The sequence below is a fragment of the Anabrus simplex genome, chromosome 3 (assembly GCF_040414725.1).
Source record: "Anabrus simplex isolate iqAnaSimp1 chromosome 3, ASM4041472v1, whole genome shotgun sequence".
NCBI classification, from domain to species: domain Eukaryota; kingdom Metazoa; phylum Arthropoda; class Insecta; order Orthoptera; family Tettigoniidae; genus Anabrus; species Anabrus simplex.
In genome coordinates this window covers 383,316,480-383,339,606 of record NC_090267.1, presented here as the reverse complement: position 1 = coordinate 383,339,606, position 23,127 = coordinate 383,316,480, and the positions used below count along the sequence as shown (strand labels likewise).

General features: G+C 37.2%; 1 protein-coding gene across 4 annotated transcripts in view; it reads left to right on the top strand.

The window, feature by feature from the left end:
• LOC136866403 (reticulon-4-interacting protein 1 homolog, mitochondrial-like) overlaps positions 1–23,127 on the top strand; it is a 270,197-nt gene that overhangs the window by 99,874 nt on the left and 147,196 nt on the right. For all 4 annotated transcript variants that reach the window (XM_068226726.1, XM_068226725.1, XM_068226724.1 and 1 more), the window contains exon 7: positions 5,697–5,882. In XM_068226726.1, coding sequence (XP_068082827.1) covers positions 5,697–5,882 — 186 coding nt within the window. The remainder of the gene's footprint in view (positions 1–5,696; positions 5,883–23,127) is intronic.

Sequence of the window (23,127 nt, the reverse complement as noted above, 5' to 3'; positions counted from 1 at the left end):
CCTATCTTTCAGAATTATGTTACATTGAAGCCTTATCAGTTCTCTTTGAAATTTGGCTGAAGTTAGCTCAGAATTTACAGAAAAGGGTGTTGTAAAAATGTTTTATTCAGGTGAAATTTCTTTCATATTTCCAGACCATTGTTGAATTGTTTAACCTTCTAGCACTCGCGTTGGCAGGAAATTGGCCGCCAATTTGGAAAAAAATCACTGTATACGTAAATGTTTCTGAGAAACTATGGGGGTGACCAAGAGTATTCTCTCGTTGGCTATCTTGCCACTAGATGCCATACACATTTGGCCGTCAACTCGCCGCGTCTTGTAGGGAGTCAGTGTCAAAGTAGTTCTGGTCACGGAAGGCCACACGGACGGCCACAAAACCGCCTTGCGAGCGCACATGGAACAGAAGGTCCGAGTGCTTCTCTAATGTAATAACCAAAAATGTAAGTACATATTTTAAGTTTATTAGAGTATTTTAAGTAATTACTAATTGTGTACTTTATGAGGATATATATTTCAAATCTCAAACGTATTCAGACAAAACATACCTACCGCACAAAATAAATAAATGTCTTTCTCTCCGGGTCCGATACTGCCAACCTGACGACATTCTACAAATTCTCCAAAATCTAGAGGACGTAGGTGAAGAATGAGAAGATAACGAAATCGACCATCTAGATGACGTAGATTTTGAGCCACAACAAATTGAAGAAGACAGGCATACCAGTGACTCTGAAGTGGATGTAGACAGCCCTGATGAAGAGGGTGACTATGACATTGACAGTGTTCATTACTTCATTGCAAAGGATGGTGAAATGTTGTTGGTAAATAAACCTGTTGCAGCAAATTTGAAAACGAAATTAAAAAAAAAAAATTTCCCTGCCCCTAGGGGACCTGCTTGCCAGTGCAAAACTAGACAGGAATGCTTTCTTCAAATTATAAGTGAGGACATGATTGATGATATTATCAAATATACAAATATTTTTATTGCTATGAAAAGAGTGGAACATCCTCAAGGTAGGGAGAGGGACTACAGAGACACTACAAGATCAGAAATATTAGCTGTAATTTGTCAGAACTTTTCACTGATAACGGGACTGGAATAACAATCCTGCTTGCCAATTTCAGTGAAAATCGCTTTAAATTTCTGTTGAGGAGCCTTCACTTCGATGTATGAAAACAAGAATTGAACGTTCGGCTTACGACAAGCTGGCCTCTATACAGGAACTATTTACTAAATTTGTTGCCAACTGCCAGCGTTCATATAATCCTAGCGAATTTGTGACAGTGGATGAAATGCTGATAGCATACAGTGGTCATTGCGGTTTTATCTAATACATGGCCAAAGAGCCAGCAAAATACAGTCTGAAAATGTATGTGTTTTGTGACTCCCATACATTCTACACTTACAACATGGAGATATATTATGGGAAGCAAAAGCTCAGACCTTATGTAACATCCAAAAACCTTTCAATGTAGTGAAAAGATTGACTGAACCAATAAAACGTACAAATCGGAACGTAACTACTGATAACTATTTTAGCAGTTACCCACTTGCCAAGTACTTACTGGGAGTAGGTCTGACATTTCTAAGCACCCTGAGGAGAAATAAAAAAGAGATTCCTCCTGATTTTGTGATAGAAAATAAGCATTTAGTTCCTGGAAAGTATCAACTTGCATGCCAGGATGATAAAACCTTGATTTCTGTGGTCACTAAAAGAAAGAAAGTTGTGCTCTTGTTGTCCACAATGCACGATACTGACGAGACTGACCAAGAAACTGGGAAACCTCTGCAAATGACGAATTATAGTTCTACTAAAGGAGGTGTGGACACAGTAGACTTGATGAGCTTGAGATACTCTACCTCTAGAAGAACGCAAAGATGGCCGAGGGCCGATGACCTTCGAAGTTAGGCCCCTTTAAACAACAAGCATCATCATCAAGATTACAATCAAATCACCCTGATGACACCACTGTAAGGAGAATATACACTTTCAACTTAGCGATGGACCTAATGGCCGACAATTTGAAAGATTGTGCAAAACTTTGGTGCCTTCCTAAGGAACTGTATATTTTCTTAGAAAAGTACAGGGAACAACAACCAGCAAGCACAGGAACTTCATCAAACAGTCAACCTATTTGCTATTACCAAGGGCGCCCATGCCCGGGGCCAAGGGGGGACCGCGGCCCCCCTCTAGCTCTGAAGGAAAGGTTAAAATCTAATGTATTCAGGTGTTTTTCTTTCAAGAAAATGATTTAAAAGTTGGTATTACATAGAAGTGGTAGTACCGCCCCACCAACAGGCAGGGAATACCGTGGGTGTTATTCTACTGCCATTCATCTTCCAAAATTTTAAAAATACTACATACCCCCAGGTCTTCGCCCCCTCCTACAAACTGTCATATGGGCGCCCATGGCTGTTACGGTGGGTTTTAAAAAAAACAACAGAACTTGTTTGATGTGCCACAAATGCACGAGATATGTGTGCAAAAATCATTCATCGCTTCAAGTAACCTGTAACGTTTGCAACAAAGGTTTGGAGGACAATGATATCGATATGGTTTAGCTTATTCCAAGAAAGCTCATTGTACCTGATGTAAATTCAAAATATTTGTCTTCAGTGATGCTTTCTCAAATTACAGATGGATTTCAGTTCCTTTTTAAATATCTGTCTTTTCTGTTCAAGATAATTTTTTGTAACCGACTGGTGAACGTTACTTATGCTATTTCAAAATTGTTATGTTTAAGGGTTCATCATTACCTTTTCGTTTAAATATGTGTGAATAAAGTTATTTTAAGCATTTAAATATGTGTATATCAAGTTATTTAACTATGTTGTCCGTTATTCATTCATAAAAACCGAGTAAAAAAAATTACAACTAAAAATGGGCGGTCAAAATGCCACCTCGCGATGTAAAGTTTTCAAAATGTTTCTTCCGTAATTGTTTTTCGAACCATAAAAATCCATCGTAAAAGCACAAATTCTGTCCTAATTAGTATCACTTAATAGATTTTTGCCTCGCAAAGAAACATTTAAATCACTCAAATGGTTTGTAATGTTGGCTAAAAGATGCAAGTTCAGCAATCGTGCATGTGTGTGTGTTTTTTTCTTACATTGCCACAATTGCAGCGAGAAAAGGAGTAGTTGAAGGTCTGCCTTCAAACACAGAGTTGGAATGGTCTACTTTAAATTAAATTTTTTATTTGCTGTTTGGTATGTTATGTTTAATGGGCATTTACTATACTACTTGAAGCAATAATTGCCACCAGATACTGCATTTGTGTATCATCATCAAGTAGGGTGGCCACAAGTGTTAATGTGCTATGGTTATGGAGTCAAGCTTTGCATTCAGGAGATAAATGGGTTCATACTCCATTGGTTTTCTGCAGTTTCCAGTTTGCACTTCCAGGCAAATGCCAGGACAGTTCTTATTCCTATTCCACCTCCTTACCCATTTTTGCTCACTATTATTCATATCATCCTGATTAGTTCCTTAACTGCCACATAATTTCATCTCACCTCATCCCCAACCCTGTATCAGGAAATGGGACCAAGGGATATACATACAGCACATACATTATTGTTGTTGTTATTGTTATTATTATTATTATTATTATTATTATTATTATTATTATTATTATTATTTCTTCTTCTTCTTCTTTCATTTCGGCCAGCTATGGACCATGCTGTTTCAACCGTTTTCTGTCTTGAGCTTTAACACTTGCCCAGTATTTCTGCATCCTTCTTTGGTCCACATCTTGCAAATCCCCAATTCTTGTAAATCATTTTCCACCTCCATGAACCAGGCCCCTTTTGTTTTCTTATTCAGAAAGGAGGCAAAGATTTGAATGGACAATCTTCCCGGTCTCAGTTATGTCAAGTGACCATAGAAAGATATCCTTCTTTTCCTAATAGTGTCTGTTATTTTCTCCATATACAGATATAATTCATAATTGTGCCTTCTATATTCTCCATTTTTTTACTGGACCTAAGATCTTCTTTAGAATCTTCCTTTCTTTGGCTTCTAGTTGTTCTGTCAACTACCAACAGATTGTGGAAACCGTGCTGTACAACTTCCAGAAATTGGGTTGCCGCATGAGCTTAAAATTACATTTCCCAAGCGGTTCCATTAGGATCTAAAAGAAATGGAGCGAAGGTATCAGGGGCGATGGGACGTCTCTGTGATTTCAGATTACTGTTGGTGTCTAGTGCGAGATAACACTACTAAGGAACACAAACGCAAATCAACACAGCGTTCATTCACATCAAAGTGCAGCAAACAGTAGTGTTCTTGTACTGAGATTCATGCATTCTAGCAATGAGCATGGTACTTTTTTTGTATATTTGTTGCAATTTGATCATGTCCCATTAAAATTACATATATTCTCTATTATGGTGTTTTCTATCGAAATTACAATAACATGTCAAATTTGGATTTCAAATAGCAAAAAAAACTATGTGATAGGCCATAAAAGTTTACATATTTGAAATCAGCACACCTAAATTAGGGTAAATCACCTCTTCAACCTTTTGCCAGAGAATTTTTATTTTTTTGCATTCCGGTGTTATAGAACAACACAGGAATGAGAGAGAGATGGAGGATGCTGTAGGTCCTGGGGAAAACCTGTCCTAACTCTGCTTTGTATACTACAGATTTCTGTCACATTGACCATGATCTGAATCTTGAGTCCAGCTATTAAACTGTCTGAGCCGTAAGGGTACCTCTCAAGTTCCTGTGCTTCTTATTCAAAATTGAATGTGTTTTCTTATCAAGGTCATTGTTTATGATGCTTTTAATAGGGTGTATCTGAAATACTTATCAACTAGTATCAGGACAGTTATCTTTGATGGAAAAGAAGTGGAAACAGCGAGTCTGGGAAGTTCTTTGCTTGGAAGATCTACGTTATTGTAAAAGTGTTGTGAAACTTATGAAATAGGCAGTTAGAATGGCTGTACAAGTGATCTTACTCTTCACAATAGTAGGTGTACGACTGATAGTGGGAGCGGAGTTAGGCAGCGGAGTTAGGCAGCGGTAAGGGCCCTGTATTCTGACCGAGAGAAAACAAGTGTCACCACTTCATGCTATCTCCATGGTATCGTAAAACTGACGAGTGGTGGCTGGTGGCACATCATTGTTGCCAGTGGTAGCAACATACCGCTTATGCTGTGTGTTTTGGCAGCCTTATTTTTGAATGAAGTTACACGTTTCCTCTCCATAGTTATCACAACAGGCTCATTTTCTTCACAGGTAAAGAGCAACACACATACTTTACTGTAGACTGCGGTTTCGCTGGTTTGTTTGCCCTAGTTCATAAGTTTGGATTCATTCCTCCCAGACACTTGGCATGCAGAGAACCACTCACATCATGTGTTGCAACAGTATGATGCTCTCAGTACTTCCATGATTTACAAGCCCTTCATAGATTTACAAATTGCACTATTAAAAAGCAAACATATTTACTGTATTTATGTAATATTGTATTTTAAGTCCTGCAGTTTTGAAGCATGTTTTATGGGAATGGATCTGACAAACTTTGGCCTCATTTTCTTGGCAACAAGACATCTCTTAGCTCTGGTACACAAAAAAAAAATCTGTCTTGTACTTCAGGGATATCCATTGTGACATTCATTAAAAGTATTTCTGGTACACCGTGTATAAGGATTAATCTGAATAAATGTAAACATGTGATTTGTGCAGAATTCTGGTACATTCTGGTTGCACTCCTGTTGGCTGCATACTACTGCAGCTGTCACACTTGTGGGGAGCTCATGTGACCACTACATGTTCACTGCGTGCTACACCAGTTGCTCAAGCCTTGGGTGCTGATCAAATCATAGTCTCTGACAATATGGACATAGAGAAACAGCTGGAACAAGTCGAGCGGTAAGTATTATATCTTCTGTGGTGCACTTTGTAAATGTATATTCAGTGACTGATTTCAGATCCAAGTACAGCTTATTATACACAGACTATTTAACAAAATAGTGATTTTTTATTCTCACTAGCTGTAACCAACAGTTTTCTATTGTACCTGTCGGGATTGAAATGTCATGTTTATGACTTAGTATTAACAGACTAATTGTTACCCGGGGCTTTGCTCGCGTGGATTTTGCAATTTGATCAAATAATCGTTCCTCGGCACTGCACTAAGACGTTATCTGAAAATCCCTAAAGTAGGCCTATAAAAACTCATCAAAAAATTGAGATTCATTTACTACAGTACCTTTGTAAACCACGTTTGTGGTGTTGCCTTTTGGGGCTAAGATGACCAGGCTACTGGCAGAGCTGACTCTGGAAATGCGACATAGAACTGTACATGTGAGGGGGGGGAAAAAAAAAAGTTTTTCTTTATTTTTAAAGAGGATTCTAAATACCTATTTCCACATCTGTAACATCTTCAGTTTTTGAGATATAAGTATCCTTCCCCCCATCTAAGTGGATTATTCTAAATTAAAAAAATACATGTTCCTTTCTTTTTAAAGGAGATTCCAGATACCAGTTTTCACATTTGTAACATCTTGAGTTTTTGAGGTATAAGCATCCTCATAAAATGAATTCAGCACCATTTCTTTTCATCCCCCATCCCCATCCTTAAGTGGATTTTCCAAAAAAAAAAAACTTTTAAAGGAAATTCCAAATACCAGTTTTCACATCTGTAACATCTTCGGTTTTTATTATGTGTGTCCCCATTAAAGGACTCCACCCCTTTCTCAGTCCTTTTCACCCCTCCACTTAAGAGGATTTTCCAAAAATAAAAAACGTGTTTGATTTTAAAGGTAATTCCAAATACCAATTTTTACAGCTATAACATGTTACATTTTTGAGATATACCAGTTTTAATGCTCACCACTTTTTCACTTCTTTTCACCCCCATAGGTGGATTTACCGAAAAGAAAAAAAAAGTTTCTTCATTTTTAAAGGAGATTCCAAATACTAATATTTACTTCTGTCAGTCGTGAGTGAGACAGTGGAGTGAGCGGATGTGCTGAGTAGAGTGCTGAACATGGGTGATTCACTAGTGCAGTACAGGAAGGTGGAATGGAGGAGTGAAATGTGAAAAAGTGAGAGGAGAGATGAAAAATGGGCAGCAAATGGGCGTATTGGTAACCTTGTTGGTAGCCGCAGTAATAGCAACCTTATTGGAAATAGGTGGAGTTGAGCTAAACCCGGGGCCTGGACCAGTTGGTGCAATCAGATGGGAAGAATTCGAAATGATTAAGGAACTGACCAAAGAAGCATGTCAGGACGAACAAACAAGAGACCTAATTAGAGAACAAGCCAAGGAAATAAATAAAGAAATACAAGAGTTAAACAATGTGTTAAAGAGGAGATGAATGTGATAAAAGGGAGAGTGGCTCATAACACGGAAGGAGTAGAACGACTCAAGACCAAAGTCAGGGATTTAGAGGAGGAACTGAGGCAAGTAAAGTGGTCTGAAAACAGGACAAACCCTGAAGACCAAAGTCAGGGATTTAGAGGAGGAACTGAGGCAAGTAAAGTGGTCTGAAAACAGGACAAACCAAGAGCTCAGGAGGAAAAACCTTTTTATTAATGGTGTGCCGGAAGGAGACAACGATAGCAAGGTGGAAATAGTATTTAAAGTGGTAGAAGTGATACAAAGTAAAATGAAGATAAACTTTAGTGAGGTGGACATAGATGATGCATATAGAGTGGGGAAAGTGAAGGGTAGGAGACCGATCAAGGTTAAGTTAATATCAACCCTGATGGCGGAAATAGTGTTGAGGAATACCAGCAACTTAAAAGGTGAGAAAATTTAGGTGAGAAGGGACATGGACAATGGCGTCTTCAAGGAACAAACCATTTTATGTAGGCACCTAGGCAAAGCAAGATTTCAAGGTATAAAGGCCTACATTAAAGGCCAGCGTTTGATTGTTGGAGACGGTCGCTGGTGGCGCACGTGGACACCAGCTCAGCTACAGGAAATAGACGAAAAACATCAACATCAGCAGAGTGTAACTTGTGAGGAAGGAGCAGAAGTGAGCAAGGTAACGCTGACGGAGGTCAGTGATGACGTAGGTGGGAATGATACGGCAGAAGGAAGAGAAGCGGATACAGGAGCCGAGCAGTCAGCGGCACAAGAGGGAGCAGAGGCCAATGCACTGGAAGACAACCCTATCGAGCAACGCCCAGGGGTCAGCAAGGGGATTAAAGAAAGAGGACGAGAGACAATGGTAATGGGTAAAAACCTAAGTCTAAAAGATTTATGGGCAAAGAGAAATAAGTTACAGACTGATAAGGGGGGGGAGAGAATGGCAAAACGCCTAAAACTCCAGAAGAGGATACGGTAGAAATAGAACAAATGGAAATATATAGAATGACCAGAAGTAAATCAGGGAATTTAGACTGTAAAAGTAAAAAAATAACTAGAGTTAAAGGTATCATGTGTTAATATCAAAGGAATATGGAAAAAAAATAGGTAACGAAGACTTTAAACAGCTACTGGAAGAAATGGATATTCTTGGACTTGTAGAAACTTGGGCTGATTACAAGTAAGACTTGAAGATAGAAGGGTGTATTGTACGGAATGAGAAGTACATATGATCAGGCAAGCATTATTATTATTATGGGTGATCTTAACACGAGGATAGGGGACAAGAAGCCAGTTTATAGTCAACATGAGGATGAGGTACTAGTAGTTAATAGAAATAGCCAAGATAAAGAATGTAACAGAAATGGAGAAAAACTACTGGAATTATGCACGGTAGAGGAGCTTTATATATTGAATGGATGGTGGTTCAGTGATGAGAGAGGAAAACTAACCTATATAGTAGAAAATGGGGGCAGTACAATTGACCTAGTTGTAGGCTGTAGGGATAGTTTGCAAGTTATCAAAGAGATATGCGTTAGGGATTGGGCGGAGGCAAACCATATGCCAGTATCTCTAAAATTAATGATTCAAGATATAAGAGTGCAGGAGAGAGTTTACGATAGCGTAAAGGAAAGGAAAATACCCAGGTATCGTTGGAGAGAAGAATTAGGGAATGAATTTAGAGAGTACTTCAATGGAGAGAATTTTGAGATCTGGAAAATAGGTATTGTAAAACTGATAGAAGAGAATAGAGTTGAAGAAGCCCTAACCAGGATAGAAAATGTAATTGGAATGGCAGGGAAATGTATGAGGCAAAATCCAGGTAGAACGCAGATAAAATGTGGATGGTATAATACAGAATGTGCTAAGAAAAAGTCACTGGTTATGGAGGCACTTAGGAGATACAGGGAGGATGGTGGTCAAGTAGCTAGAAATGAATTTTGTAGAAAAAGGAAAGAGTACAGTTAAGAATGACGTCGGAATGGCAACAAAAGATGGCTGCAGACATAAATAAAAAGTGTAAGGAAAATGGCAGTAGGAAAGTGTGGGATAAAATAAATAAATAAATCAGATGACCAAGAAGAAATCAGGTTCACGGGGGACCAATATAAGTCATAGTACATGGGTCCAGTATTTTGAGAAATTATTGAATAAAGAAGACCAATGGAGAGCGCATCATGAGGGGATTATTGTCTCTGGGGGCTTGAGTGTCACTCTGCCTGAATTAGATGAGGCTATTTCGACTCAGGAAATAATGAACCAGTTGCAAGGAGCTAAGAAGGGGAAATCAGGAGCTATTTCAGGTATCACATATGAATTTTGGAAAGAGGTGGGAGAGCGAAACGGAATGTGGGAAATTTTGACAAGGATATTCAATAAAATCTTCGAGAAACTGGTATTCCCGAAAGCTTGCAAAGAGGGGATAATATGCCCTATATACAAAAATAAAGGGGATAGATCAAATATTGGAAACTATAGGGGAATTACATTATCGGATACATTGGGGAAAGTATATACTGGTATACTAGCAAAAAGACTAAGGAACTGGGCGGAGAGACATTCAATCCTGTTGAGATTTCAAAGTGGATTCCGAAAAGGGAGAAGAACACTAGATAATGTTTTTATAGTGAGAACGCTTATTGACAAATATGTAAAGAAAAAAGGAGGTAAGCTCTATATAACATCAATAGATTTAGGAAAGCGTTTGATACTGTGAACAGGGGGGCAGTCGTTACTAGATTGAGACAGGTTGGAGTGTCATGTAAAATGATAAGAGCTATAGAAAATGTGTATGCTGAAGTATACTGTGAGAGTGGAAGAACGTGTAGCAGTAGGAGAGATCATCTCCAAAATGGGTCTGAAACAGGGGTGTAAATTGTCACCGATTTTATTTTTATTGTTCATTAACGATATACTAGAATTTGAAGTTGAGGAAAGATTTGCACTGCCATGTTTAGAAAATCAGGATATTCCTGGTCTTGTCTTTGCTGACGACATACTCCTGTTCACACTAACGCCAGTTGCAATGCAAAAAAGTATTGTTGGTATCGAGAGGTACTGTAAAGAATGGAGTATGAAAATTAACGCACAGAAAACTAGAGTAGTGGTGTGCAAAAAAGGGAACAAATTAGCAAAAAAAAGAAAAATGGTATTTGGAAGGAGTAAAACTAGAAGTGGTTAACAAGTTAGAATATTTAGGAATTATAATATCAGGAAATAGAAATTGGTCTGAACACATCAAGAGAGCAAAAATGATTGGTGCAGCAGCCCTAGCTAGTATCCGAATATTAGATAACAGGATGCCTAATATTGATTTTAGGGTACAAAGGAATGTATTCAATGCTTTGATCAAATCTAAAATGTTATACGGTGCAGAAGTATGGGGCACGGAAAAGGAAATCGCAATGCTTGATTCAGTTACTAGTAGATTTATTAAAATAATTACAGGTTTACCAATATGTACAGCGAATAGTGGAGTTAGATTACTGTGTACAGGCATTAATATAAAGGTGGATATAATTAAGAGAGTAATAAAATATTGGTTTAGGTTAAAAAGGGGAGTAGGGGGAGAAATTCTAGATTTAGCTTACCTGCACCAAATGAGGTACCAGAATGGGTACTGGGCGGGCAACCTAAAGAAAGTACGAGAAGAAATTGGGATGGGGAACTATTGGGACAAAGATTTAGAAGAAAGAAGAGCCTGTAGGGAAGTGGCACAGAGGTAGCAGATATAGAAATACAAATGCTAAGAGTTGAGGGTAATAATAGGAAAACTCTGGAGGAATTCATGAATATATATCCAGGTATGAAAATAATACATGATAAATTAACCAAAAGAGAATACAGGGGATTGATATGGTGGATGATGGGAGTTTATAAAAATAAGGCTTTTACTGAAGTGGCAAATACATGTTTATTGTTTGAGAAGGAGTTAGGAAATGCACATTTCTTGAGACAGTGTGAAAGTATAAGAGCATTACGGGTTAAATACTTGGAAGCGGAAGAGATAAATAAGATGGAAAGAGAATCTGAATATTATACTCTTGTCAAATTAATGAACAGGGAATGGAGAAGGCCAGGGAAACTATCAAAATTATTGACAATTGTAAAAAGACTGTGGGAGAAAAAAATAAAAGTGGTGAATTGGGAAGGGTAAATGCTGATGAAAGTGATGAAAGAGGGATACACAGATATGGAACATTACAGAGTTCAAGTCAGTAATAGTAAGGGCGACAAAAATTATAAGTTTAGTATTATGTCCCATTTATATATGTTCAGTTTTGTTCCTTTGCCCCTTACGTATTGTATATTTTATAATTAGTAGTATTTAGTTCATTGATAAGTAAGTCGTATTGTATTCCTTCTAATCAGGTTGTTTGTGGTTGTTGGTAAGTCGTTTTGTCTGCTGTTGGTTTTTTTTTTCTGTTAGATACAGTAGTGTTTAGCTGGTGACGTAGAGATGGAAGAGGGGGAGATAGGCCTGATCTATCTCAAGCTAAGTGCCGATTCAGTACGTCTGCACGTGTAGAGTAGGTTAAGGTAGGGAGTGGTATTAGGTTAGAGGAAGTAAGTTGTCAATGAGACAGCGAAAGATGAGCCGAGTCATACCACCGTCTCGGCAGAAGAATACAGACGAGACGGCCTACATGTGGAGCTGGCATCCCCACACTTGTGGGCTGTTACATGAAGGAGTGGTGAGGAATAACGTTGACAACTTAAGGGGTCGGTGAGGTTTCGGTTTCCGAGCCTCATGAAACATGTCTGGTCGTGACATCCCAGGGAAGGGTGGTTTAAGTTCCTCACCAGACAGATTTAGGATAGAATTAGTATAGATTTAATGTAGTAAGTAGTTAGTTATAGGCTTAATTTAGATGTAGGGGGTGCCCTAGCATGTGAGCTGGTCATCCGTCCATGTTAGAGGCAGCTTAGTAGATTCAGTTAGGGGTGGAGATTTGCATGGTGTCTGGTATTCCGTACGTGTGGGGGGCCACCAAGTTAGTTGTAAGATTAGAGGGTTGTAGGGTTGGCCATTACATGTGGACTGGTCATCCGCCTGTGTAAGAGGCCACTTAGTAATTGAATTGATGTATTTTTAGTAATGTCTATATTGTTCAGTTTCACTAGGTTGAAGGGTTCTTTGTTTTATGTAATTTAATTGTGAACATGTACCTGGGCTAAATGCCTCCAGTGTTCAATAAATGTTCAGTAGTACTTCTGTAACTTGTTAAGTTTTTAAGATATAGTTATTTTAATTCACCCCATTTTTCAACATGGAGAACAGACACTGCATGATGGGTTTCAGTGTCATTTCCTCCACTGAGGGACCATCACCCTCCTAGAGGGATTCATCCGCCCGAAGCCGCTGGTCCCTTTAGGTGGTCTAGTAGTTTACCGCCGCTCGACACTCAGCATTGGGACACTGGCTGTACTGTCTACTGTATTACCGTAGCAGGGTGAACCTGGCCAGACAGCCTGCTATTGTAATTAATCATTAATCACTTGAATTTGTAAATTACTCATACTGAGTCACAACTTTTCATTAAATAATTGCTTACCAAATAAGTTACTTGAATATGACCTCATTCTTTCGATTAATGAAAATGAATAGCACTTTAAATAAATTCTACATTGAGTTTCTTAATCATGCTCACCCTTCTTTACACAAGATATTAAAATAATTACAATTTTCATGGCATAAAAATGAGTGAAATAGACTTGCATATTGCATATTGACCATTGGATCCTCTCTACGTGATTCATGGCAGAGTGTAGTTTAGGAACTCGTAATAACCTCCAGTTTTTCAGACTGTGGTTATGGGTTGATTGGTCCATTTCCCTTAAGATGATGATGTAGAAATCCTCGTTCCATTGTAATCCAAGGTTCCATTTCACAAATACTTTTTTTCTGCTCCACGTGGTTATTCACTTTGCGGTTACTCACATTTGTAACTTGTGCTCTCATAATTATTGCAGCTTATAAATTTCATTTTGGGCTCCATATTGATGTAACGTTAATGAGCATCAATTCTTTAAAATAATTTATTAAACAGATCCACCTATTCAATACTCGTCATGATTATATTGGGCCGATGACCTTTGATGTTAAGCCCCTTTAAACAACAAGCATGATTATATTATAGATTCATTTTAAACTTCTAGGACATGTTTTGGCCCTTGTTTGGTCATCTTCCGCTAAAAATCAAAATTGATTGGTTACTTATACAAGTGATACGTTATTTACAAAGATACACATTAAAACATGTACATTAAAAAAACACATAATACCAAATTAAATAATATAATTTGATATTATGAGTTTATCACTTCTATAAGTGACCAATCAGTTTTGATTTTTAGCGCAGATGGCCAAAAAATGGGCTGGAAATGACCTAGAAATTTCAAATTAACTTCTAATCATTATGACAAGTATTGAATAGGTAAATCTGTTTAATAAATTCTTTTAAAGAATTAATTCTCATTCACGATTATGGTTCAAAAAGCAATTGTTATTCTATTCTCTATCAGTCTGAATGTTAATATTTTTCTATAATAAGGAAATACAGATTAAAGATGTCTGTTATAATTAGATAATTCCTGAACACGTGTTTTGAGTTCATCTGTTAACCTAGACATTTGAGAATGTTCGTGACTGTTCTTCCGGTGAAAGTTATGTTTAATCCTGTTTTATCATATGAAATCAATGCAGATAAATGATTTGCTCACATGTTTGAATGTTCAGATTCGATAAATAAATGCAGTTTATCAATTGTTATTGCTATGAGCAAAAATCAGATCAAAATGAAATTCTTTTCATGACCAAAGTCCTCGTGTTCCGGTGAATGAACTTAACATTCTGTAATACATCTGTACACATAAGAAATCTTACTAGTTTTGAGAATGAATTGTCTGTTACCGCCTCTGACACAATATCAGTTGTCAAAGAATATTGCCTTCGCAGATATGTTACTCGTAAGTTCTCAGCGTAATAACTTGACCCATGAAGATGTTTAATTCATTTCCAAATGTTATTACAATTGATTTTTAATCTCGTCTCCCAGAAATCTTTACTGCACGGAAATGACTACACAGTATGTATGTATGAACTTTGATGAGCTAAATACATTAGCTGACACAGTATGTTTCTGTACTTAAACAACAATGAAAAAATGGCTTCCTTCTTAACAAATTATTCAGTTAGTCATGCAAACTATGAAGCCAAAAAGCTTAAGTCACTTAAAATCAAAATCATGAATATTGACAAATCCATCACATTTAATAAGAATGTTTGGATCTAAAACTCATTCCCAAATATCTGCCCTTATAAACTGTAACCAGTTTCCAGTGGTTACACGATACACAGTTAAGAAAAGGGGAAACAAGTCAAATTACACGGCACCTTTAAAACTTACAGCACACCATAAAACCTCAGATGAACTGCGTCATTAGAGACAAGATCAGGTTGGGCAACGTGACGACTATAATAAAGGAATGTGGAGCGGGTCTGGGAAACCTACCAGGACCATTGGAATACGAAGGTTGCGGGTTTCCAGAAAAATCAACGGTGATCCCTTGGCTCAAGATATTATTTTCCAAAATAAACATTACAAAGAAAATTCTGAACAAAATTCATCTATCCAAACAATCCAGTTGCACCATTTCCAACATACAGATTAGATGTACTTTGCCAAGGGCTTTGCTATTAGGTCAAGAGGTTAACTAGGGATATCTTAACATAATGCAAATTCTACAATACAATTTTGAGGTTAAGATGAAACACAGGATGCCAAACACAATATTAAATGAAAGTTAATGTGTTTTCTAAGACATCGGAGAAATTGAGTGGCGAGTCTGGGCCAGTAGGGTAAACTCCTATGTGAAAATACAAGCAAACATTAAATGTAAATTAAGGTGGAACTGAAACCAACAGTGCTTACCCCAAGGTAGCCCATCCCGGGAGTGAGGATTTGCCAACGTGCGTTTGATCACTGGACTGACGAGAAAACGAAAGACCACGAAATCTCGCCTCACTCTCTTAAAAAGGCAAAGCTGGCCCCGTTGAGATTACCGAGTGACCAATCAGAACACAGGAGCTTCCCTGTCGCCACCCAGATCCACCAATCAAAACTCTTTATCAAGTTGTGATATTTTCACAGTATTCCAGAACATTGGCGGACACTAATCGCAAACATTCCATCTTCCAGAATTAGCAACGACATGCTTCTAGAATCGACAGTGGCCAACACACCCTGTTTCAAAAGTCTGTGTCACAAAATTTCCGGAACGTTACAAGATATCACTTCACCATAATGGTTTACAATCTAGTAGTTACTTAGGTAGATAAAGGGAATACAAATAAAATATTCTGCAACAATATTTTATGCCATACAGTAAACATTCATAAAAAGAGATTCTCCACAGGTCTCAAAAACAAACCCACCACATCATCATCCAAAATCTCAATATTTTATCACAATTGCTATGGATTAAAAACAAAATAAAATTCACATACATAAAAAGAAACAATCAACAAACAAATGTAGCACATTCACTTAAAGCTGAGCAACTTCTGGCACTGCACTCAGTGGTCATCCTATACTAACTTTTTACACAATCAGGTTAAAAAAAAAAAGAAGCACTCAAAAAACAAAAGATCATTGGCAAAAAAATCAGAAACCTAATCAACAACAAAACTAAACCAGGAAACAATCACCATGGCAAACCCATAAAATTTCATCGGAAAGTCATCAACAGATCGAACACAATCTTTCCAAATAAATCACAATCATAGGTAAGTATTTAGGAGTTGCCTCCACTTCCAGCGATCTTGAGCGATGTTTAGCCACTTAACTGCTATGAAACTGTAAACAACATAAAATAATTAATCACTGACTTAGAAATTGCCTGCAAAGACATAACTGCCCTCCAGAGAAATGATAAAAAACGTAGCTACTAATAAGCCCTAAAAATAATTAAACATGATAATTCCAAAATCATCCAAATTTCAAAACTCAACCTTCGACATAAAAGCCCTAAAGAACAAAATAGAAAAAAGAAACCTGATTGTCACAAAATCAGACAAAGGGAATACAACAGTAGTCATATGAAAAAGGACAAAATAATTAATTTACAACAACGGAATACAAGAAATCATGCGTGACCCATCAAATAAATTCCAAAACCGATCAAAAAATCAAACCTTATTCTCACACAGCAAGGGAAGGAAAGGCTTACTATAAAAAAATCCCAAACTTCCCACACTAAGAGCCCCCCCCCCAAGTACACAAAGTCTCATGTCCCAAAATGCATCAGGTTACAATGTAAGGAAGCTACTCGACCAAATGCTAAAAGAAAAAATCTCTAGCAAAGAAGACAGGTTGATAAAAATAAACTCCCTAGAACTAACTAAGAAACTTAATAAACCAAAAATAACAGAGAGCACAAGAATGACATCCTTTGACATCACCAACATGTACGCCAACTTACCAATAGAAGAATCAATTTAAATTATAGAAATATCTTCAAGTGAACAATTCAATACAGGAAATAAACAAAGTAATTGACATACAGTAGGCGCTCTTTAATCCATCATTCTATGGTTCGGCACATTATGTAATTCGGCACTGATCGAGTCACTCGAGCTTGTATTTTTTGGAGGGTGGATTGTGCGTTTGTTGACCTTGGCCACCATGTGCCACTGTTCTGGCTGTGGCTGCCGTTTTCTTTAGTCGCGTGTTGTTCGTCTGTGTTCCATACTGTAATACATTGTGCTGTTTAGGACTGTTGTTCCTGGATAAAAAAGGAGCCATGGCAGATAAAGCTAAAGTCTCGTGGAAACAGGCTTCTGATGTATCAAATACATTTATTAAATTAGGTGCAGACAACAAAGCCTAGAGCTTTGCAAAACTCCTGAAGTTATGCATACATACATACATACATACATACATACATTATCATTGTAGACCATTATGCCTTTCAGCATTCAGTCTGCAAGCCACTGTGAATTTACTAAACGTTGTCACAATCCTCTATTTGCAACTAGTGCTGTGGCCTCATTTAGTTCTGTACCTCTTATCTTTAAATCATTAGAAACTGAGTTTAACCATCATCGTCTTGGTATCCCTCTTGTTCTCTTACCCTCCATAACAGAGTCCATTATTCTCCTAGGTAACCTATCCTCCTCCATTCACCTCACATGACCCCACCACCGAAGCCGGTTTAAGCGTACAGCTTCATCCATCGAGTTCATTCCTAACTTAGCCTTTATCTGCCATTGTTCCCACCCGTTTGTAGCAATCATTCTCACTACTTTCATGTCTGTTACTTCTAACTTATGAATAAGATATCCTGAGTCCACCCAGCTTTTGCCGAGGCGTTATTTACGTCATTTATAGTAGAACATAACCTGCCTGTAAATTGTGCCGATCACGCTGGACCTTTGTTTTGCAAAATGTTTCCTGATTCGGAAATCGCTAAACGATATGGGTGTGCTAGAACGAAAACAGCGGCTATCTTTACAGAAATGTGCATGGAAGAAAGGGCAAAAATTGTATCACATTTGCAGGTGAACGCATTTTCTGTTGCTACTGATGGTAGCAATAAAAGCGACTTGAAAATACATCCCATTGTTGTAACATTTTTTAGGCCTGAACTCAATGAAGGATGTTTGAAGTGGGAAAATAGTAACATAATCATCGTAGGCTGCTCTTGTCACCTAATTAATCTTGCTGCCGAGAAGGGTGCGGTGTGTTTGTTCGTAAATGTAGATGAAAGTAAAATTGATATATTTTATTATCTGGAAAGGAGTGCAAAGAGGAAAGAAAAGTTCAGGGAATTTCAGACTTTACACAACACAGAGATCAGGAAAATTCTGAAGCATATGCCTTCTCGATAGTTATCACTAAGAAGGTGTTTAGATAGGATTTTGCTTGAGTGGGACCCTTTGGTTACATTATTCAGGAGCGAAATTGTGAATAAGGATTCTCAGATGGGAACTTTGAAGACTTACAAAATTCCTAAGCACAGTTTAAGTGCAGATGTGTCTTGTTTTTCTGAAAAGGTTAAGGATTGTCATAACATTTCACCTCGCTCCTCAGTTAAAAGGAAAACCCAGTCATCAGTTTCACTATTAAAAAAAAGTGAAACTACTGATGACACTAAGAGCCATGCATTGTCACGTGAAGAACGACTTTTCATGTTCTTTTCATCAAATTTACATAAATCTTTTTGCCTTTTTCTCTCAAGTTTTATGGATATCTTTGAGAATCCAAACGTAGCTCTTCAGTCAAGTATGCCGCACATCCACTTATTGAGGTCAGTTTTGGAGGAACTATTAAAGAATGTGATGGCAAGGTTTGTGAAACCACACGTTATTAAAAGATTCTCCTATCTCCTTGATGTAGATTATTATACTCCAGCAAATCAAAAGGATGATTGTAATCTGAGGATAGGGAATTCTGCGTTTGTTTTAGTGAACACCTTGAAGTCTGACGAAAAGTGCATATTCTTTAAGTCTGTTAGAAAGTGTTTCTCTTCATCGTGTGACTACATGGTACACAAATTTCCATTCAAAGATGAAGTTTTAATTAATGCAGAAGTTGCAAATATTTCTGCTATAAGTAAGGCATCATTTTCTAGCCTTAGATTTTTTCATTAACAAGTGTCACTCCATCAATCACTCAATCACTACTGATCTGCTTTTAGGGCAGTTGCCCAGGTGGCAGATTCCCTATCTGTTGTTTTCCTAGCCTTTTCCTAAATGATTGCAAAGAAATTGGAAATTTATTGAACATCTCCCTTGGTAAGTTATTCCAATCCCTAACTCCCCTTCCTATAAATGAATATTTGCCCCAATTTGTCCTCTTGAATTCCAACTTTATCTTCATATTGTGATCTTTCCTACTTTTAAAAGACACCATCCAAACTTATTCGTGTACTGATGTCCTCCCACGCCATCTCTCCACTGACAGCTCGGAACATACCACTTATTGTTTTTGCAGGTAATCAGCTTCATTTTCCATATCAAATTCTAATCACAGAGAGTTACAATAATTGAAAATCTTCTACCTTTTTGATACTTTTTTTTTTACATGTTTCGTTCTCACTTAGGTGAATCGCTAAGTTTCTGAATACATTATTTTCAGGTACATTGTTCCTCTTAAAGACTAATTTGAATATAAAATTAAATTTAAATGATGTTAAAACAATGTGAGGGTTAATGGGTTGATGAAATGAGACAGGATGAATGCATAGTTAGCCTGCTTAAAAACTATATCTGTTCATTAGAATAGCTGTTAAAAGTTTCAAATCTGTTATACTGAAAATATCTATTTGTCTTCCAGTTAAAAGGTTTTTTGAAAAATGAATGGCTTCTTGACACTGTTCTTATTACTGCTGAATGCTCATTTCATTCACTCCTTCCAGGTAGGCAATTATTTATTTTGAGCTTGCTTAATGTGCCCTAAATTGAGTCTAATGCGGAACTTTGAAGCTGATTGCCGGTCACTTTTTGAGAAGGGAGCTTTGTCTTAATTTCTGTAATGAAATGAGGAAAATAGGAATTTGTTTTCTTTGTAATGAAAGCATGTGTCTTTACATAATAACTTAATGTATAAAATGGTTCCATACCTTAATGTTGTTAGACTCCAGTTCTACCGTGACCCTGGAGGGGGAACGTTTGAAGCTGCTTTACGTCTAGTATAATAATGGTGTGTGTGTTCCGCTGTTTGCTCCTCCTTTCGGGGAGGTAAGGCTGCGGAGAGGGGAGGAGGCGTGTCGCTTACTGTCATGGCTTCGGCTTTAGAAGGGGTGGGGAGAGTGGATGTACAAAATGGCGGAGGCTCGTTCTTATTTATCATTTTATGGTCTGTGTTGTTTCTTTTGCCTAAAGTTTCAAGACTTGATAATATCCCTTCGAATATAGGGTTTCTATTGTCAATTGTATCATTCAGGTTATTGTCCTGATTACATTTTTGTTCTAAATAAATATATAAATTTTCTAATGTATTTAGAAGAGCTCCTTTGTTTATTTTTCGTAATATAGTTAAATCCTGCTCTATAGGAGAATGGCAACTGGATCACGTCTGCATGGACAAATACCACCACAAAGAGATCTATCCTCCGAGGAATAGACACAGGTTCAGATTACTACGTAGTTAAAATTAAAATTAAACTCACTCCCCAGAGGAGACAACAAAAGCAAGCCCTTAAAACTAAAAGAAAAATAGATCCTACCCAGCTAATCAACAACAAAAATTAGCAGAAAGCAACTGAAAAAATAAAAATTACAGATAAACTTGAAGACTTAGTACACAACTTTAAACAAATTGCAGAAGACCTGGCTCCAATTAAACCACGTAAAAAAACACCAGTGGTGGAACAGTGAATGTGATGAAACAGTGGAGAAAAGACATCAACTTGTCTCTATCTGGATTAAAGAAGAACTACCAGAACACTGGACAACAGCCCTCATTCATCCACTGCACAAAAAAGGGGACAAAACCGACCCTAATAACTACAGGGGAATCTCGCTCCTAGACATAACATACAAAATATTTTCAATAATCATCCTTAATAGGATAAGTTTACAACTTGAGAAAGAACTAGGAGAATATCAAAGAGGTTTCAGACCCTGGAGGAGCTGTCCTGATCAGATCATGAGTCTTAAGTTGATAATGGACTATAACAGGAGAAGAAACAGAGATATGGTGATAACTTTTGTAGATTTCAAGAAAGCTTATGATTGCATCCATAGAGAATCTCTGTTTAAAATTTTAAGACACCTTGGACTACACCCCAAATTAATAAACATGATAAAATTGACTCTCACCAATACCAAATCAAAAGTGAAGTTTAGGGGTGAAACATCAGAGACATTTGAAATTAAAACTGGACTACGGCAGGGAGATGGGCTCGCACCATTATTATTTAACTGTGCTCTAGAAATGGTAATGAGGGAATGGTTTAGAAAATGTCCCCCCAAAATAAAGATTGGCCGAAAATCAAAACAAATTGCCTGGGTTTTGCTGACGATTTAGCATTACTAGCAGTGGACATAAAAGAAGCAAAAACCCAGATATCAGAACTTCAAAACATTGCAAATAAAATTGGCCTCAAAATATCATTTGAAAAAACAGAAATTATGCCCCAAAAACCAACACAGCTAAAAGAAGTGACCATAAATGGTAATAAAATCAAAATAGTAACTCAGTTTAAATATCTTGGAGAAGTAATAACACATAACTTAAATGAAAAAATCTCAATCCAAGTAAGAACAAACAGATTAGCTAAAGCACAAAAATTAACATGGGATATCTACAAAAAGAAATGTTTATCAATAAATACAAAAATAAAACACTACAACACAGTTATAAAACTGGAAGCTACATATGCAGCAGAAACACTCTTTTACCTGAATAAACAATCAAAGACTGACAGACTTCAGAAAATTGAAAGGAGGATTGGAAGAACCTGCATCAACAAAAAATACCAGAAAGATGGACAGTGGCGGTCAATACCTAACAAAGTCGTGTACAAAGAGCTAGAACCCATTACGGATACTACGCGTAAGAGGAGACTGGGATTCTTTGGACATATCATGAGGATGCAGGATTCGAGACTTCTGAAACAACTAGTACAATACAATCTCGTCTCAAAATATACCACAACAGGATGTAAATGGATCAGAGAAGTATGAGAGGATCTGAAGGAAATAGGCCTTACAACAGAAGACACCACAAATAAGATAAAATTGAATACAAAACTCAAGAATACAAACCTCCGCTTTACCCTTACACAAAACAAACCAACAACATGTACATTTTCAACTGAGGAAAGGGCACGAAGATCAGAGCGTCTGAAGAAGTACTGGGAGGACCGCAAAGCCCGAACAATCCCTTCAGAGAGACCTGAACGACGGACTGACTAAAGTGATCCTATGTGGTCATAAAAGAAGAAGAAGTTGTGAACTGATGTCCGGTTGTACTCACGTGTTGGCCCATTGTGGAATTTTTTTTATGTCTTTCAGCATTGACATGCTCTAGGTATCTTACAGTAAAACTGCGCCCTGTTTGTCCGACATAAGTTTTTTCACATTGATGACACTTCAATTTGTAAACTCCTGATTCTAAATGTTTGTTTTTTCCTAGGGAATTGACACTATTGTAATTAAAGAATTTTTGCTTTGTGTTATTGCTGGTTGAATACGCGATCTTATAGTTATATTTTCTAAACAAATTCGTTACTGTATATAAGTTGGGGTTATTGAACGTGAACTTGGCATATTTATCTTTCTTTTTTATTTCGGGTGTTAGATTAGTTTGTAACTTCTGTTTGAATTTTCTGATTATTTTGTTTACCATTTTTAGTTAAAATCCGTTGTATTGGGCTTGTTTGCGGATAAAGAGCAGTTCTTTTTCTTGTTCCGTGTGTGTAAGGGTTATATTAAACGCTCTGTATATATAACTGTAGTAAGCTGACCTTTTTTGTGATTCCGGATGCAATGAGTAGTTCTTTATTGTTAATGGGAGTAAAAGTGGGTTTCCTGTGTATCTTGAAGACAATCTCTTCCTTTCTCCGTGGTATATTTATATCTAAAATATTTATGGAACCTTCTTTTTCTTCTTCTACTGTAAACTTTATTCTAGAATCCAGTGTATTTAATTTATTGAGGATATCGTCACTGTTGTTCACTCTTCGGTCTATTACTACAAAAGTGTCGTCTACAAAGCGTATCCATAAATTGAGACCTTCTATTTGTCCTATTATCGTGGTATGTTCGAGGTAATCAAGATAAATATTGGC